The following is a 20,408-nucleotide window of genomic DNA, read 5'->3' on the forward strand; positions in this document are numbered from 1 at the left end:
CTAATGGTCCAGTGGTTGGGACTCCATGCTTCCATTGCAGGGGGCACAGGTTCGATCCCTGGTTGAGGAAATAAGATGCTGCAAGCCACATATCATGGCCAAAAAGGAAAAAAAAAGAAAGAAAAAGGAAAAGAAAACAAAAAAAGAAAAATTAAATATTTCTTTGTTGTTTGAACAGATCAAGAAAATATTTAATTCATGGATGGTTGCTTTGCTCATTTAATAGTGAGTTATTTATCAACAGCACAAAAACTAGTTTTGGCAATTAAAAACATGTAATCCACAAACATTTTACATCTGATATGCTTATAGTCTCAATTTATGACATTTCGTATCCCTCTTAATAAAAACAGCCAAATCAAGAAGCACAATAAAAACTAGCATCACAAGTTTAATGTATTTTAAAACATAGAAATATATTTAAACAACATATTTAAAGAATAATATAATAGACTTTCGTTTCTTATTCTTATAATGGTATACCATTAATTCAAAAATATATTACTTAATGTACCCCAAATAGAGTTATTATCAAATTTACTTTAAGATAAACTGTATTTTAAAACTACATTGCAATATTCCTGAATCACGAACAAATCCATAACATTTTAAAGCTATTTCTGATACAAATTTTACTTAAAAAGTCCAAAAGGGTGATTAATAAATGGTGCTTTATGAATATTTTAGATGGACTGTAAATAATCCTAGCCGTGGAGCCCACATAAATAGCAAGTTTTCCACTAAATGTCATTCTTCCAAAAGTCAGTGGGTTAAAGACAAGCCTTAAAAGGCAGAGAGAGAAAAGGGAGAGAAAATAAATTAATTTCCGAGGGAAGAACACACATGCACATACACACAACAGAACCTTCCCATTTGGAATTATTTGTGCTTGGAGGAAGGTTTACAAAATCCCCCTCGAAAATAAGGTTTTCAATGAGCTCATTCTCCAAGATATGCAAAATGGATTTCAGCTGTTCTTTCAAAATGGCAATTCTGTCAAAGCCATTCTGGGATTTGGGGTAATTTCCTCCAGTTGAGTTTCAGTGCTTTTACCCTAAATAAAATTCCTTGCATCCCATCAATCAGCACACTCAGTTATAAAATAGAGCTACAGAAAATGGCTCTGTAGGCCTCTTTGCTCGGGTATATTTTATGCATGCAGTGACTCTTGTCTGTGGGGAGGGTAGGGGAGCACATGTAAATGTTTCTTTATTTTGGACTGTTTTTAAATCTGAAAAAATGTCTGCAGCAGTAGTGTTCTAGATAATAGGCAGACATGATTTATTTGAGGTAAGAAGGTTGTACTATGCTTTTTTAGTGTTAACTTGGAAAGTTATGGACACAGGCTCAAGTCTGTCTCCACAGAATTCCTGAAGCTTTGAGCTCTTTGAAAAATTTACAACCCATGAGCCAAGAAGGAACGCTTTCCTACAGTTACACCAATTCTGTTCAAACAAATAGTTATGACAATTATGTGCAACCTTTCAGCTTCTGTGTTCTGCCTCCCATTTATTTATTCAAATCCAGTTCAACATTTCACTTTATCTAACGAAGCAGAAACTCTCAAAGAAAAATTGTGTTCCTCCAAGAATTTTTGTTTGGGGTGGTTATTTTGTTAAGTTTTATTTCTAAATAAATATCTTATCAGAGTTTTCATTGGCACAGCCTAACCAAATGCATTCAGTTTCCTTCAACAATACTTAACAGTCAAAGGAGTTCTGCCTAATTTCAGAAAATTATGTAAAAAGTGTAATACTTTAAAAAATGTTGAAATGGAATTGGACTCAGCATATCCTATTGAAAGTTAGACTGTGTGATCTATTGCATACTGCAGTGACCTATAAAATACATTTTATTGAAAAGGCATCCACAAAGGAGAATATATACCTTTAAATAAATAAAAGTGACTATATACATGATATTGTACATAGGTTAGAGAGATGAAATGAGCCAGACTAATTTTATGAAATTCCCCTTTTATCTGAAAGGATACTTTTTATTGTAGTCATAAACCTTAACACAGATCTTTTTCTTATTACCATTATTATCTAATATTAGTGGCAGCCACACGAACGCACTACCATATTTCTGTATTTTTTCAAAATGACATTGGAGCTGTCATCAAAGTACAACACAGAGATGGCGTTTAATTTGGTTGGCGCGCAGCAAGGCTTTGGTACGTGGTCAGGAAACATCAGATGAACCTGGGGGGGAAAAACATTTTGTTCTTTAAGAATTAAGATAGACATTTTGTCTGCAGCTTGAAAGTAATATTCTTGTTTTATCACTGACTATCAGCACCCCCTTAAGCTACCTCTCTTTCTTCTGTTTATGTTCCATGGCAGGGTGGGGTAGGGCTGGTAGTGAAGGGTGTATTCTTAAGTATTAACACCTAGACTCGACCCACCAGTTCTAATTACATGTTGGCGCTTTAAAAAATATTCTACCAAGGAAGGAAAACTCTCTCTATGGAATATACAGTGGAAATTTTCCTGGAGGAAAGAACATGGCAACTAGCACTGGGTTGCTTTTGGTTAAAATGACCACTTCTATTTACTTCATGAGAAATACAGAAGTTCTAAATGCAAAATCAATGAAGCCATACCACTGCACTGTAGAAAGATGTGGATCTAAGAATTATTTTTGAAAGGATAACTAAACAGTAAATCAATAACTTTGTTTGACAATAAAATTAAAAGCTGTGCCAACTCTTCATTTTCCATGATAAAGGAAGCATACAAATCACAGCAAAATAAACTCCAGGTAAAATCCAATACTTGCTTTAAAACAATGATTTCAACTATTCTCCCCATAAGTTCTTATCAGATTGGCCAGAGTGTAACATCCTTTGACTTGCTTTCTCCCCTAGACAAGTGCCAAAAAGCAGGCTAAGCTAAAGCAGAGGCAAGGAGCCTAGATATTTTAAAAATTAAATATCCATCTTCCCCACCAAAGCCTGAAAAGGCAGCTGTACATGGACAATGAAATGCTTAAGTAAAGGGTTTGTTCTCACTTTGATCAGACTGGCGGGTTTGCCTCTGATGTTCAATAATCAAGGAAGGAGCCAGAACACTGTACCCCATTTCCCACCCACCCCTGCTGCCCCCGGCCCTTCCTCCAGAGGAGTTGATGGGAAGTCCCACTGCAGAGTCCTTAGGGATCTACAAAGAGAAAATACAGCTCTTAGAATCTTGGCTGCACAACCTCCTGACTGAAATGATATAGGAGCCCTGCCTATGGACAGACACAGCAGGAAAAATGAGGTGATCGGACACGGATGTGAAATTTCCTAAGACCTCACAAAACTGCAAGCTGGATGGTTTCTCCCAATTTCAGATGCAGCCTGCAGCCCTCCTTGGCTTTAACGTCCTCAACTCTCACACCAGTGATGGATAACCCCCTGCTTCAAGGACCGCCTCACCAAGCCATCATTCTGAAAAAATGGGATTGTTCTTCAATCATTTCTCAAACAGTTGTCACAAACCTGCTCTCCTTTAACAACAAACACGTCTGTCTTCTTGTTTCATGTCCTTCATAGGACAAACACAGAGAGTGTACAATGCCGGGGCGGGGTGGGGGGGAACCCACCAAACTTCCCACATCCCTTAAAGTTCTGGGATGACTTTATGCTCCACATCCCAGGACAGTGATCCAGACCAGGGTCCTGTTCCAAGTCTGTGTCAGTGTTTTAAAAAATGTTTGTTTTTAGACGCTGCCTTCTAGACTACAGTCCTAAAAGCTGACAGTATATAATTATATATTTTTTAAAAAAGAAAAAAAGAGAGAGATGGGGGGCATTTGACAAAGAGTTTTTTCCATACTTAAGCATTGTATAGCCTGAGGGAACTTGGATGCATATCTAAGGAAACACAGGAAGCTCTCTAAGTCATTGACAGTACAAAGAGCTTAACTGCTGGGAAATTAAGTGGCATTTCTCTATAGGCTAATAGTGGCTGTTCTGTCGTGACTAGACAGAAAGACAGTGACCAGGCCTCTTCCTTTCAGGTGTGAGACAGCAGCGCTCCTCTCTCTGCGATTGTTTTCAGATGACTCACGTTTCAGAATGTGAATTCTCATACAGAAGAATAGAAGGCTGGACTCCACAGACATTCTTTTCCTGGAGGAAATTTGAATACAATATACCCTTCCTTGTACCACATACCTGCTCCAGTAATGATATTCTATATCAAGAAGTGCTTATATTTATAGATAGCAAAGATGAAGGAATATGAGAATTTAAAATAGCCCCAGGAATTTACTCTATATTTTGCATATGGCAACCTTATTGGTCAAGAATCAATAAAAAGAAGAATATTTCTATGGCACTGGCAACATCAAAGCAAGCATGAGCGAGCCTGCTGTTTGGAATTTAGACTCTGGTTCTTCACTTTAGACAGTGAAATAAGAGCCATAGCAAACTAAGGTTTTCTTTAAATCAATATAAATGTTGTTATCAAGAAGGAAATAAGAGTTTCTCCCTAGACATATGGGTTTTCTGGGTATGATATATCAAAGAAATCTAGGGTGGAAAAATCGGTGTTGGGGAAGGATAAACATGAGCAAATGTTTTCCATTCATTATTAAAAAGCAACCTGATAATTTTATGTGATTGTATTCTGAAATAAATGCATATCTTCAAACTTGGGCAAAAAAAGAATATTTATAAATGACTACCTTTAAAAATATATATTTGTTTTATCTCTCTATTTCCTCTCTAATCCAAGGTTTTGACAATATCTATGCTTTACTTGCCATAGATATGTATCTTTGGTGTCTAGCTATCTTGCAGTACCTCTGAGGTCAGAAAGATGCCAGCAAAGCATCAAGTCAAATGATTTAATCTGTCAATGTATACATACAGTTCTTTATTCATAAGGAAACTGGGATGTTATTTCCATCAGCTTTAAATTGTAAATTAAGTGTGAAAAAAGGTAACTTTTTACCTTTTTACTCCTCACAAATTCTAATAGTTACTATCTCTGTTGGTCATAAACAAGCCTCACCCACAAAGACAGATGTTCTTCTAATAGCTCCTGCTCTCCTACTACCATCCACCAAGTGACTCTACTCCCATCCCATCATTGTCTTGATTCTAAAATAATGTGTTCCCTTCCTTCTGTCCTAATAACTTTTAGTTGAAATGCTCCTATGAACCCAAACTTTAATGTGGGATCACATCATGTAGGCTATGCATCTTCTACAAGCCTCTCCCTAGTCTTCCAGAGGCTGACCTCCCCTCACCCCACATATCAAGTCACACACAGTAAGGCAGGCACATCAGACTCTCAAGGGTTTTCATGAGCTCATTAGATACAGTATGACCATTTAGAGATGATGAAATAAACACTTCATTATCTTTTTCACAAAAATAAGCCTAGATTATTAGAGATTAAGTCACTGTTATATTCCTAAGTGTGGAAGGGACAAAAGGAAGGCTAATTTCCACCTTAAAGATTATAAAGAAAAAAAAGTATCAAAAAATAGAAACCAATCTTCTACTTATACTCTATAATACATTGAAGAGCTTCCATAATACCAAAGTACGTTATAGAACATTCTTAAATGATGAGAGAAAAAACCCTCAGATGAAATTCAGTACAACTGTCATTCAATGCTTTTGCAATGACTGCTAATGAATTGTTAGGTTAGAAACAGCGCCTGTGTGGTTAGTCATATTGTCTAATGAAAAAATCAGTACACAATGACCACTTTATGTGATTACTCCAATTTTCCTCGCTGAATCCTTCCCCATTCTGGAATCAGAATTATTCTTTAGGCCAGCCTAAATTTCCTGACTATATCGACAATTGTTACTTTGGCACAATTGTTACTTTAGGAGTTTGAGAAGAGAAGAAAATGCAGTTCTAACTATAAATGGATGCTTTCCTTTGAAATAACTTTATAGGAAGTTTGCATAATAAACCACTTTCCATCCTGCAAAAAGAAAGCATACCAGAGTCTGAACTATGGCATGGTTGGTGGCATTCATATGGGCATTGAGTGGAAAAGAACATTCTCCATCACAATAAAATGCAGCATATCCTTCTGGTGCTATAATCCAGTCCTAAAATGCACAAGAAGAGAAGAAATAATATCACCAAAATAAAAACACAGAAAATCAATTCTTAAAGAATACTCAAATATAATTAATATAATATAATATAATATAATCTGGATTGGTTTCTCTTCTTGGTCCAACAATTACTGTAATAGGACAGCCTCCCCCAAGCCCTTAATTTATGGTTAAGTTAAAGTTTACAACAAAAGTATAAATATTTTCACAAGAAATTGTCCTCTGTAATTTCTCCCAAGAGGTCACTATGTAAGATATTCATAGCCTGTATTAACCCATGTATTCATGAATAAAGCCTTAATCATGAAATAGCATTCTAAATATTGTTTAAACAGGAAATGATGAACTCTGGAAAGTTCAAGTGAACCAGAAAGGAAAAGAAGAATAAACTTAATTGAGATCATTCTCATTACTTCTTACTAACTCATTCCTGCTTTAGAAGCTTGACAAGCTCCTAAAGCTGTAAGATTTGTGCCTTGTCCTATTTTTCTTTCCATTCATGTGTTAACTTTATAGTCTCTTTAAAAGAAATGAATTGGAGAAAATTCCTGAGCAATGTACGTGAAAAATTTTAGGAAGCTAAAAAGTTGGCACTTAAAATGGTGGCCCTGATTTTTTTTCCAGAGACGTAAAACTTGTCACCGATGTAAAATTATTGAACAATTCATGTAAATTTAAAAATGCTTACTTGTTAATATTATTTCTCAGTATAATAGCTCATATTCTGAGGATCCAATGTAATGGAATAATGTAATCTAGGCAATCCAATTTAAACTATTTCAACACAGAGCCATTAAAAATTATTTTGGTTAAATCCTCCTTCCCACCCTGTTTGTGAAGCAGATGTAAAAGAAAGCAATAAGATTTTTAAGTACAAGAAAAAAATTTTTTTCTGTAGATCTACCTTATGACAGAGACATAGTCAAGGATTCTATTTCTTATACCAATAGTTTGGGACCATAGGAGGCAAATGGAAATTGCTTGAGTTAATCTGAAAAATGGTATTAAAATGAAAACTTGGGGATATTTAAACAACAGGGGTTTTTTTTTCACTCTCTAAGTGTGCATTTCTTCTTCAGCGTAATTGTTTTTTTTTTAACCATAAACTCTGTTATGTTTCAATGGTGAAAGGATAATGGAGAAATAAAAATGATGTGGATAATCTATATACTGAATAGTCACGTCGAAAATAATTGGTTACTGTATAGGAAAAATTCCTGACAAAGATTCTGAGTAATTCAGGATTGATAATAAAGCAAAAAAGAAGCAGCCATGTTGGCTGACCATTCTTACCTGCCATCCCAGATCCCGGAAGCTCACGTAGAGTTCATGCTTCTTACAGGCTTGTTTTTGTTCACTTGTGTTATAGTCTGAAGATAAAAATCAGATTTTCAACAAACAGCAGTCTATCAGGTATACTAATATTTCTTTTGTGAGTTCACTGATAAAATCAAAAGGAGGCTGTATTTGAAGTCGTGAAACATGAGTTTGAATCTCAAACATGAGTTTGAATCTCAAACATGAGTTTGAATCTCAAAAGCCACTTACTAGCCACGTGAACTTCAAGCAAGTCACTAGCCTTGAATGTTTTCTTCTGTAAAATGCAGACAACACCATGTACCTTGAGAAGTTCTAACAAGGATCAGGTTGTATCCTTTGTGTTGTGATGGTGAACAGCCTGACACCTGGCACTCAATGAATGCTTTCATTAATTCACTCAAACTACAGTGGTGCTTACTATATTCATGTATATTAAATATTCAAACAACACTTCTTTTATTCTTCCATGAGACAAACACTGGGAGAGGACCAACTGGGATGCTACAGAGTTGATTTTATCTTAATAAATATCTCAAACTCAGGATACCCGAAGTGGAGCTTCTGATTGCCTCCCCCCTCACCCCCAAACTAGTTCCACCTATAGAGGACAGATAGCAACTTCCCAGGCAAAAGAAACAAACACAAAAACTGGAGTCAAAACGTACTCATTTTATTTCTCACCTCCACATCCAATCTGTCAGGAAATCCTTACACATTTCACCTCCAAATACATCCAAAATTCACCCACCCTCACCACCTCCATGATGGGTTCTGGTCCAAACCAGCACCATCTCTCTCCTGAATTACTGCCACATCCTCACTGCTATTCTTCCTGCTCTGCCCTGCCCCAACCCACCCCCATATCAAAGCAGCCAAGAGTCAGCTCAATTATGCCACGCTCCAGCAAAATGTCCCACCGCGGTTCCCATATCAGGCCATGACGTCTCCTTTTTGTTTTGCGCACAGGTCCGCTTTCTCCCACCTTGGGGTCTTCACTCTCATCCCACCCCCCTTCCCTGCAATGCTCTTCCCCTGGATATCTACTTATCTAAGTCTCAAAGCTTCTTCAGTTCTTTGCTTAAGCATCATCTTGTCAACAAGGCCTTCACTGACTACCCTATTTCAGATCCCAACTCCCACTCCGATATTTCTCTCCCGCCTTGCTCTGATTTTTTTTTATCCATTTTGCTGATCATCTCTTAATATGCTACGCCATTTACTTATTTATCATGTACTTTGGTTCTTGCCTGTTTCTTCCCTCTAGAATGTCAGCTCCCCAAGGGTAAAAATCTTGTCTGGTCCCATTTGGTGCTCTGATATACCCCAAATCTCAGGAACAGTGCCTGGCACACAGTAAGTACTCAATAAATATTTGAGGAATCAAAGAATGAATTCCTCAGAATATTCCAGAAATGACTTGTAGCAAAGAAAATACATGATTTCCAGGACTTATTTTGGAATATAATCTGAAAAACCCATAACCTTTGATAACTGATTAAAGGAATTAAGAATAGAGAATCCCCAATCACGTCTGGAATAAAGTAAAACACTGCAGAAACACAAAAAATCTCTCTATATTATTGTCTCTGGGGTTTATTCATAATTTATATAAATAATATTCAAAAAGCTAACCCATTTTAATTATTTCTAACACAAATAAATGAAAGAGGAAAAAATTTAGGGTGATGGGAGCCACAAAATAATTTATTTTCAAAGAAGACAGCTAATGTTTTCATCTAGGAATAAATGCTACTTTCACTCTGACAGTTGTCTCTGGTAAATCAATGTAGCAGTTCACTGTGAAGAGCAGCCTGTCTTAAGGTGTCACCTTCCAGTTTAATTATCCTCAACCTCTAAGAAAATGTACGCACATCAAAGATCCAAGGGACCTGTCTTAACGGGCCCTGTCGTCTGCCTTTCACAGTGACTTCAACTAATTATTTATTTAATGTGAGTCTAGAAAACAAGATGATGATTAAATTTGAACACAGAGACTCTTTTACTTCTAGATCAGAGTTATTCCTGTGTGCAATTACCTTCATTAAAACAAATTAAATATATAGATAATGACAGAAAATGGAGAAAAGGGAATTTATTCGAAACTTAGCATTATTCTTCTTTGGGTAAACTTTTCTCCTAATTGAAATAGCAAATGAAGTTAAGTTTGTCCAGGCAATAAACAAGGGTACTGTAATAATAAGTATAATACCATGAAATGGATAAGTTTGAACCCTGCATCATTTTTAGGGAAAAGGAATAACTAATTCTAATATTAGTTTGACTGCATAAACTTCTTATTTTTTTTAAATTTATTTTTGGCTGTGTTGGGTCTTCATTTCTGTGCGAGGGCTTTCTCTAGTTGTGGCAAGCGGGGGCCACTCTTCATTGCGGTGCGCAGGCCTCTCACTATCGCAGCCTCTCTTGTTGCGGAGCACAGGCTCCAGATGCACAGGCTCAGTAGTTGTGGCTCACAGGCCTAGTTGCTCCGTGGCATGTGGGATCTTCCCAGACCAGGGCTTGAACCCGTGTCACCTGCATTAGCAGGCAGATTCTCAACCACTGTGCCACCAGGGAAGCCATGCATAAACTTCTTGAGATTTAGAATTTTTTAAAAATAAAGTCAGCTATGCATTAGACCAGGGACCAGCAAACGTTTACTCAAAAAGGACAGATAGTATATATTTCAGGCTACAAGTTTCCCCCTCTCAGTGACTCAACTCTGCCCGAGTAGCATGAAAGCAGCCGTAGATAGTATGTGAATGGATGGATATGGCTATATTGCAATAAAATTTTGCTTATGGAGCCTAAAATTTCAATTTCATATAATTTCTGAGTGAAACAAAGTATTATTCTATTTCGAGTATTTTTCACACATCTAAAAATGTAAAAACCATTGTTAGCAATTGGGCGGTACAAAAACAGGCGATGGCTGGATTTGACTCTTAGGCCTTACTTTGCCGAACCCTGCATCAGACAGTCATGGGAATATTTATTCATTTATCCTTGTCTTAATGAAAGGCATGGAATGTGAATAAAGACCTTATAGCCAATAACACATTCAAGTATATCTGAAAAGCCATAAACTATGTCTAAGGTTATTTGAATTCCATGTTTATAAAAAAAGAAAGAAAGTCAAACTCAGAAGTCAAAATAGATCTGTTTCAACTATGCAGCTTTTCATGCAGGCTCAGTGATGTATATAATGTAACATCACATAAAGGTAACGAGCAATAAATTTATAACAGAATCTTGTTCCAAGAGTCTGATTTCATAGAGCATTAGGACCATATGCTTAGTCTGTCAGAAATAAAAATGAATGGATACTGAGTAAATGTTGTACCCAAACCAGCAAAGTCTGCAGTTAGGTTTACTAAATGGTTGGCAGAATAAACTGTGGGAGGAAAGGCAAAGAAATTAAATTTATATCTTTAGAAAATAGTGATTGGCAGCCCTTCAAATATGAAAATGAGATGGACATGATGCTGCTGTTGACAAACCTGCGTAGAAATGAAGAGTCGCACCAGAAACTACTAAACGTTCTGGAGCCACAGCCAACACTAGAAAAGTATGCTAGCATTCCTCAACCACAAGGCAGGTATCGCAGACACGTATTTCCCTCTTAATGGTAATACTATTGGGAAACCAGTTCCAAAATATTGAAAATATTGTTAAATACTTTATGCCAATTTGTTTATGATCAATTTCTGGAAACAATGCAAATTTATTTATATCTTTACAAGCTATATTTTTTTCTTCCAGTTTTATTGAGATGTAATTGACATACAGCACCGTACAACTTTAAGGTGTACAGCATAATGGTTTGACTCACATACATCATGAAGTGATGATCACAGTAAGTTTAGTGAGCAGTCATCATCTCACACAGATACAAAATCAAAGAAATAGAAAATTGTTTTCCTTGTGATGAGAACGCTTAGGATTTACTCGCCTAACAACTTTTGTATATAACGTACAGCAGTGTTAATCATATTCATCATGCTGTATATTACATCCCTAGAACTTATTTATCTTATAAATGGGAGCTTGTACTTTTTGATTACCTTCATCCAGTTCCCCCTCATCCCCCAATAATGCAAATTTAATCTTAGTTTGATTTTTCTTAATTTTTGATTATTTTGTCATAGAAAAAAAATTAAATACATGATTTAAAAAAATCCTGAGGGCTTCCCTGGTGGCGCAGTGGTTGAGAGTCCGCCTGCCGATGCAGGGGACATGGGTTTGTGCCCCGGTCCGGAAAGATCCCACATGCTGCAGAGCTGCTGGGCCCGTGAGCCATGACCGCTGAGCCTTTGCGTCCGGAGCCTGTGCTCCGCAACGGGAGAGGCCACAACAGTGAGAGGCCCGCGTACTGCAAAAAACAAAACAACAACAACAACAACAAAAACCCCAAAAACCCAAAAAATATCCTGTGATCTACATAGGGTTAGGGCTTCAATGGTCTGTCCAGTAGTCCCTGAAGAAACAACCTAATAAAGAAACACATGCTAACCTAGCTATGAAGGGCACAAAAGAAATAAGTCCAAAAAACTCCATATACCAGTATGGGTTTCTTTTTTCTTTAAAATCTAGCATTAGTGTCTTTAAGGAATAAAATGTAGGTGAATCTGTAAAAGAGAAGAAAAAAATCCAAAATAGAATTTAACATTTAAATACATCAACAGCTTAAGCCAAATATGATGAGATACTGTGTTTCAAAGCAAAGGAGATGTCAACATTCTCTTACTTAATTCCTAGAGGGAGATAACGGACGGACGTCAGCACCCACAGCTTCAGGATGTTCATTAATTCATAGAAAATGAAAATGACAAATGAATGAAGGTATCAGAGGTAAAATAGCAGGAATGGTGTTACCGTAGACTGTTCAATACTGTAAATTTTGATATGGCCTTGGGGGTAGATAAACCCCAAGCAAATAGCAATCCCCCCCAAAGATGAGGGATTTCAAATGCCACTGCTACTCTCGCTTAATCTCCATCTCCCACATCCAGTGAATGACTCGTCCAAATTTACGTATGACCCAGTAGGAATTACTGTTATTTATTTATGTAGGGATAATTGTGTTTGTCTATGTATGAGTGTGTGACACAGAACAGGCACCACAACATAATAACTGTCTGGTGTGTTTGCTTAACTCTGCTTAGCAAAGCCTCTGTGGATGATGCAACAAACATTCTCACCTTAGAGCTCGTTGACATAAAAACCCATCCACAAACGTGAGTCTCCGAATGCCTACCAGACATCTATGTGTGAAAGTTTCCCAGAGGCCGCCGACTCACTATTTTTGTTTCTGACCTCATACTCCTTACATTCCTTCTACTTGGTTAACAGGATAACCAGTCATCTAGTGGCCCAAGACAGAAAATTGAGTACGTTTCTCGATTTTCTTTCTTTTACCCTCCTACCCTGCATTAAATCCATCCCCAACCCCCTTTAACCAACACACCTCTAGCCTAGTTAACCTAGCAGAAGTGCTTTGCACTCTTGGTCACCTCACACTACCCGGACATCCTGTTTGGGAATTTGGTCCTAGGATAACCCTTCATCCCTGTCTCCTCCTTCCTCTCTGACCTTAAGTCTTTTGCCTAGTTTATGGAATTCCTTTTTCTCCTTTGTCTATACTAAAGTGCTGATGTTCCCACTGGGGGCTCCATCCTTGACGTTTCTCTCTTACCCTGGTTTCCATGGCAGTGTCAAGTCCTGTGCTTCATCTAACCATTGGGGCTCATAGCTGCGTCTTTTTCCTACACCTTTCACTTACTCTTGACACGCCCATTTCTGGAGTGCTGCCGGCTCCATTCCACATATTTTGGTTTCTACTTCTTCTCTCTCCAATCTATAATCTTCACTGTTTGGGGTATGGGACTAGACTTTTAATCATATTTTCACGTTCAGTTTTACCCCTTGGCATCTCATCCATCATTTTGATGCCAAATTGAACTTTTTAAAATGTGTTTCTGATTGTGAGACTCCTTTTTTTCCAACTGCCTGCACAGAAGCATCATAGTTCCTGACCATCACGCACCTACACGTTATGACTTGGTCCCTGCATGACTTTCTATCTGACATCACACTGCTCTCGCACAAGAACCTGCACACCCGACAATTGGACACTGGTACGTGGTTCTATAACTGTGCACATAAGTCTGAAATAGCTTCACCCACCCCTCCATTTCTGGAAAATGTCTATTCTTTCTCATGAGTCACACACTATCCTTACTTCTCCCACACTACCTTGTACCTACTCTAGTGGAATTATCTCCTGATTAGTACTAGCGGGCATGTCTTTCCCATTGTCTGTGGGAGCGCTTTTTAAGAAGCAAAATTCTTATGCTACCCATCTTTCATGAGCATATAGTTAATACTTGCTTGTCACATTGTGGGTGCTTATTTAACACTGAATAAATATTTTACAATGAACCATGCCCAGATAAATTATCTCTCTAGAATTCTCTCTAGATAGAAATTTGACAATAAGTGACCAGGGGTATGGGTACTGATTAGAGAAAGAGGATTTCTAGTCTTCTCTTATGTAAAAGTCTGAACTTTTTAGGTACCAGTTCTGAAAAACCAAACCTTAATTTGACAAATAATAATGATAATGCCTAAACCTGAATGAGTACGTACCGCTGTTCTCCATTCTTTACACACATTAAATAACTAATTTAATCCTCACAATTCATGTAATTTTACCTTATGAGGCAGGTATTAGCATTTCCACTTCACAGATGAAGAAACAGACACAGAGAGACGTGACATGTCTCCGAGATTACACAACTAGGAAGTAGTGGACAGGGTTAAATGACAGAATGATAGATAGATAAATGTACAGATGGATAGATAGATGAAAAACATCTATCAGACTAGATCTAGGAACCAAAACAATTGTCGTCTGAGAAGGGATTTTCAAAATTTTGCATATTCAGGGCACAGATACCAGCTTTTAGTGTTAATTACTGGAAAAACCATGTAGATTAATACCATTCTCACACATGCAGCTTTGCAGGATTTTCACTGCAGCATTGATTTTGAAAGCTCCAATTTAAAAACAACCAAAATTTCTTTTTAAGAGTGACGTGATTAAATAAACTCTGATACAAGCGTTACTGAATATATTGTAGCAGTTAAAAAAAAAATGAAGTCACCATTTTGAAAGATGGCTGAAATATGTTGTTTAAAAACACATAAGACCAACTATATGACAACAAGAGTGAATCCTATGGTAAACTATAGACGTTGGGTGATTGCGATGTCTCAGTGTAGGTTCATCTTTGGAAAGAAACACACCATCCTGGTGAGTGATGTTGATAATGGGGGAGGTATGCATGTGTGGAGGCAGCGAGTACATGGGAAATCTCTGTACCTTCCTCTCAATCTTCTTGTGAACCTAAAACTGCTCTTAAAAAGTATGTAAAAATAGGAACCCTCCTGCACTGTTGGTGAGAATGTAAATTGGTGCAGCCACTATGGAGAACAGTATGGAGGTTCCTTAAAAATCTAAAAATAGAACTACCATATGACCGTGCAATCCCACTCCTCAGCATATATCAGGAGAAAACTATAATTTGAAAAGATACATGCACCCCTATGTTCATAGCAGCACGGTTTACAATAGCCAAGACATGGAAGAAACCTAAATGTCCATTGACAGATGAATGGATAAAAAAGATGTGGTAAATATATACAATGGAATATTATTCAGCCATAAGAAAGGAAATAATTCCATTTGCAGCAATATGGATGGACCTTCAGATTATCATACTAAATGAAGTAAGTCAGATAGAGAAAGACAAATATTATGTGATATCACTTATATGTGGAATCTAATAAAAATGATACAACTTATGTACAAAACAAAAATAGACTCACAGACGTAGAAAACAAACTTATGGTTACCAGAGAGGATGGGGGGAGGACAGATAAATTAGGAGTTTGAGATTAAAATATACACACTACTATATATAAAATAGATAAGCAATAAGGACGTACTGTATAGCACAGGGAACTATATTCAATACCTTGTAATAACCTACAGTGGAAAAGAATCTGAAAAAGAATATATATGTGTGTGTGCATATATATACATATGTATATACACACACACATATAGAACATAACAAAATATATTCTCCAAAAGTGATGTATATACGGAGGAAAAGATTTGGAAGTACATGTATCAAGTTGATACTTGTGTATCAGTATAACCTATCTCAAAAGAATTAGGTGTAGGTGATCAGAGGAGAATTTTAGCTTTATTGAAGACTTGATTATTTTTAAATAATGAAAATGTATATTAATTATATAATATAAAACAGTCTAAACAAATAACCCAATTAATTTTTCCTTCTGGTTTTAATATTTTTGTCCAAGAGGCATGATTTTACACTGTATCCATTAGGCAAGAGATAGTGCCTGTCAAAGAGTTGGGAGTTGCAGAGTGTCCCCATTTTATTTATTTATTTATTTATTTATTTATTTATTTATTGGCTGCACCATGCACGCAGCATGAGGGATCCTAGCTCCCCAACCAGGGATCGAACCCTTGCCCCTGCAGTGGAAGTGCAGAGTCTTAACCACTGGACAGCCAGCAAAGCCCCAGAGTGTCCCCATTTTAATGCCTCTTTGAAAGACTTCTTAAGAAATCACCATGGTTCCAGGCAGGGCACCAATGATTGGATTCACCTTCAAAGATCCCTAGTACCAAGCTTGCAATAAGCACATTTTCAAGCAGTTCTGCAGTGAATCAGGACTTGCCATGTGCCCTGTAAACTCTTAATGTTCTATTTTTTTCGGCACTGATATAGTGCTCAAAACAGCATCTTGCTTTTGGTAGGTTCTTTAAAATCTTATCAACTTGGTGCCTTTCCATCTTAAAGGGTGGCTCCCTTAACACTTAGCTAATGCCTACATTTTCTTACCCCCAAACCCAAGTTCAAATGAAAATCAACTGTGCTGGCTCATTGTGAAACAAGCAACATCTTTCACAAAGTGTCTGCTCAACTTTCTTGCCAAAAACCTGAAGAGGACCAAAGAGGGAGGATTTCTGCAGAAAATCTGGGAGCAGTGGTTCTGTGCATAGGCACCTGAAAAAGGAACTTAGTTTTTCCCATACAGGCAACACGTTAAGGTCTTCAACGTGTGTTTGTGAAGTTGCTATTTTGTGTTAGACCCTGTTCTAGGCTCTCCACAAAGAAGAAAGAAAAAAGAAATGAGGTAAAGGCAGCAAGAATGACCTGGGTTCTCCTGCACTGTTGGAGACTTTTAACATTTGAGGATATGCTTTGCAAAAAAAAAAAAAAAAAAAAAAATGCAACCAAGCAAACTTCTAATACGACTCTCTCCCTTCTTCCTCCTGGCCCCGTTCTTAGTTATGGAGTCTTCACACAGTATTTTATTGTAAAAGCCTAGTAGTATTACAGCATTTACTATTTATATTTGGATAATTTTAAAATTTCACTGGCATTTCAAGTCTCCTAAGTATCAAATTTTATGTTTATATTAACCCCCTGTCTTTCAGGCCAAATCCTATGAGACTTTTTCCCGTCTGCTTGATTACTAACTATTGAAAGGTTAAGTCTCATACACACAAACCAGCTACTTTCTTTCTTCTTATTATCAAAATATGAGCATGTTCCAAAACCATCTACTGCATATTTCACAGAAATGGGTGCCAATGACACACCTTTTAAAAAGAAAATATTGGTCTATATTAGAATAATTTTGTACTCTGAATGGTGTTAGGAAACTGATGAAAAGTTACGTGATTTCCGTGCCATGTGTTTTATTCATCTCTAGTTATAGAAGCACATTTGTTACTTGTGGTCAGGAAGGGAAGATAAATAGAGTTCACCAATAGGGAGAAGGATTCGGATGATTTCAGTTGCTGGAACGCCTCTGCCAGAGTCATTATGAGCTCTAATAATACGTAGGCAACTTATCCTTTTTCCTTTGTAATTTCCTCAAAAATTATTTACTAGTCTATTCAAGATTTAACAAATCTTTTTCTTAATGCAGTCTGCTACATTAAATTAAAAACATTTCAACCCATTTCAGAACCATTCTACATGGAAAGAAAAATATACAACTTTGACAGGCTAGTATTTACAAGGAAGAGAAGGTCTTAGAAAGTTATTTTTCTCCATCTTTCATATTAAGCCATTACAATGTTTGCCAAACTAAATATCTTGTGAAGATTTTTATAAAATAGCCTTGTAATAAGGCACTAATATCACGTTTTACTTTCAAGTGAAAGAGACAGTTAAACTTACTTGATGGAAAATTATTTTAAAACATGGCTTTCTGCGTAGCATGTAATTCAGTATGATGCAATTCCATATAGAACTCTTCCCTCTGCTTCTGTGGCTAGATGCACAAAACAGACTTCTTTCTAACACGATTCTCCTGTACCTGCACTCTAGGAGGGTTCCAGTGAGCTCCACTTAGTATTTTTGTTGAGTGTCTCAGGTTCAAAAAAAATTCTGTATATTCTTGTTTCATTTATAATCATTTATAATCTTATCTATCACTCATGCATATTGGAGTAATAAAAAATTACAATATGACTTGTCAGTTTCTAGCAATTGGGAAAAAAATGAAGATTTTTTTCAGGAATAATGGCAAACACTGTCTAAGTGTGTCTTTTTGGAAGAGCAAAACATTCTAATTTTCTGAAATACCCTATGCAGAGGTCATATCTGTTTTGTTCACCAGCTCATTCACTGTGCCTCACAAGTACACTACATATGGTGGCCATCAACATAGAAGAATACACATTTTACAAATGAACAAATATGCCATACTAGATGGAATGTTCTAGGGCAAGGTTTCCCCTTCAAATGGGTTTATTTTTCATATAAGACAATTCCTAGGAATAAAATAGCCATCATTTTCATCTAAGAACAGCTTATGAAAATTTGTTGTACCAGGACTAAACAAGGTACTTAATGGTATAAATTATATTATTAAATTACTTCAGATTTTCTCAGATGAGTTCAGATCAACTGTACTTTTATCTCCCTTTCTATCAATTAATAGATTAAATTGCAAGCATAGTGGGATCAATTGTGCATTTGTAACATTTTGTTCGATTTCACATATGCAGGTATGTGTACACACACACTCAAAACAAATTATCTAGATAACAGCACTCCAAATAATTAATGGAAATATAAATATTATTTCAGTTACCATAAAATCTTCCCTGCTTCTCTTGTCATAAAAAATTTAAACTTCATGATTCACATGTACTGTTTTAAGTACCAAAGAAATCTTTTTATTTTGAGTATACCTGGTTACCCATCTATATTTGAGAGGCCCTGGAAAGGTCAGCTCACAAGTTGTGGAGTTCAGTTTGGGTTAGCCTTTGTCGATGTAGGCATTCCATAATTTTATTACTGCCAGCTTGATTTTAATTTGAACTGCATCTTTCAACATATGAAGGCAAGTCCTACTTACAGTATTTTAAAATGAATTACTGAGTGATTTGCTGATGAAACATTTGGGGGATGCGAGAAATACCATTGGATGATTTAATAGACCAAATAAAGGTATATCCAGAGGGTAAACTTATTGTGGCTACTTGATTTGCAACACATGACCCCACCACTTTCTGTGCAGAACTGCTGCTCTGGTTTTTGCTTACCTCCAACACTGGACATTCTGGAGGAATCCTGATGAGAGCCGGATTTATTGCGGTTTTGATTTTTCCGTTTGTTGGCTGCTCTCACAGATCGGAGAAGTACCTCGCTAGCCTTGAAAAAGGCCACCATGAATGGTTGTTTTGACTGAGGCCCGTGTCTTCCCACGAGACCAGCCGACTTTACATTGATGCTGTGTCCTAGAACAGAGCGAAGGAGCACTGGGTTTATGAAGAAGAGATGAAGTTTACCTGATGGGAATGAACTCAGAGGGTACTTGCAAAAAGGGAGACTTTTTAAAACACTATCAGAATGTTTTCTCTGCAGGCCAAAGATTCTTATAAACATGGAAAGTTTACCATTACAGACAATTATCCATGCTTGATTTTCCATTTTGTATCCCTCTTTGGCCACAGAACACCGTCAGGCCTTCACTGATGGTCCCTTCTCAGACCTGGAAGTTGGCAATGTTCTAAATGGAAAGGCTTGACTCCCATTAGCCTGGAAATGTCCATGTTAAACAGTAATTTCAAAAAATTAGCTACAGGCGCTTCTGCATTAGGTGCCTTATAATTTTCCTCCATGTGATAAAATCTGAAAGGCTGGCTGGGTGTTTCTATTTTCACCAGCTTCTTTGGAGACTTTCCAGTGTTAATTAGTGTTGATAGCCTCGCCCCCTCACCTCTGGCCTGTGCCCATCGATCTTTACAAAGCTGTGATCTACTTAAAGCTCTTCAAAGATCCTTCCAGAACCCCTGCTGGGATGGAGATTTGCTGTAAGCTCCAGGTCTTTCTCCATGTAAAGGATTTTGAAGCAAACTTGAAAATTACGGAATCCCTCCCCTTCTGAACTTGGACATGCCCGAATTATGTTTACTGAAAGGATTTCAGAAGATGCAAACCAAGCCTGGAGATGCTCAGGAAAGGAGAAAAATTCCAGGTGAGCTTGGATACTCACCTTGGTCTCTAAACCAGCCTGTGTCCCAGACCCTTTTGAGCCCCTGGAGTGGTTGTTTATCAGAAAAGGAGTGCACCCAGGGCCTGGGCAGGAATGGGTGAGAAGTGTCCTGGAGACTAGGAGTAGATGTTGATAAAGTATTTCTCCTTCTGGGATAGCAATAATAATTCTTATCATTATAAATGATAAGTATTATCATTATAAAAAAACATGTTTGGAGCCCATGCTGTGTACTCTAGGCATTTTTCTAAGTGTTTTCCATGCATTATTTAATGTGATTCCACAAATACCTTAGGAGTTAGATATTACTGTTTCCCCCTTTTTACAATTCACTCTTGCTATGATCTTCTCATTTAAAATAATTATCACAGAAAATTATATATATGTATATATGTGTGTGCAT

General features: G+C 37.0%; 1 protein-coding gene across 1 annotated transcript in view; it reads right to left on the reverse strand.

Moving 5' to 3' along the window:
- Window positions 1-203: 203 nt before the first annotated feature.
- BMP5 (bone morphogenetic protein 5) overlaps window positions 204-20,408 on the reverse strand; it is a 118,270-nt gene continuing 98,065 nt past the window's right edge. The window contains exons 4-7 of the mRNA XM_067753469.1: window positions 19,053-19,247; window positions 7,367-7,443; window positions 5,954-6,064; window positions 204-2,204 (exon numbers count right to left, since the gene is read on the reverse strand). Of these exons, the coding sequence (XP_067609570.1) occupies window positions 2,055-2,204; window positions 5,954-6,064; window positions 7,367-7,443; window positions 19,053-19,247 (533 nt within the window). The 3' untranslated portion in view covers window positions 204-2,054. The remainder of the gene's footprint in view (window positions 2,205-5,953; window positions 6,065-7,366; window positions 7,444-19,052; window positions 19,248-20,408) is intronic.

Source organism: Pseudorca crassidens, chromosome 10 (assembly GCF_039906515.1).
Source record: "Pseudorca crassidens isolate mPseCra1 chromosome 10, mPseCra1.hap1, whole genome shotgun sequence".
NCBI classification, from domain to species: domain Eukaryota; kingdom Metazoa; phylum Chordata; class Mammalia; order Artiodactyla; family Delphinidae; genus Pseudorca; species Pseudorca crassidens.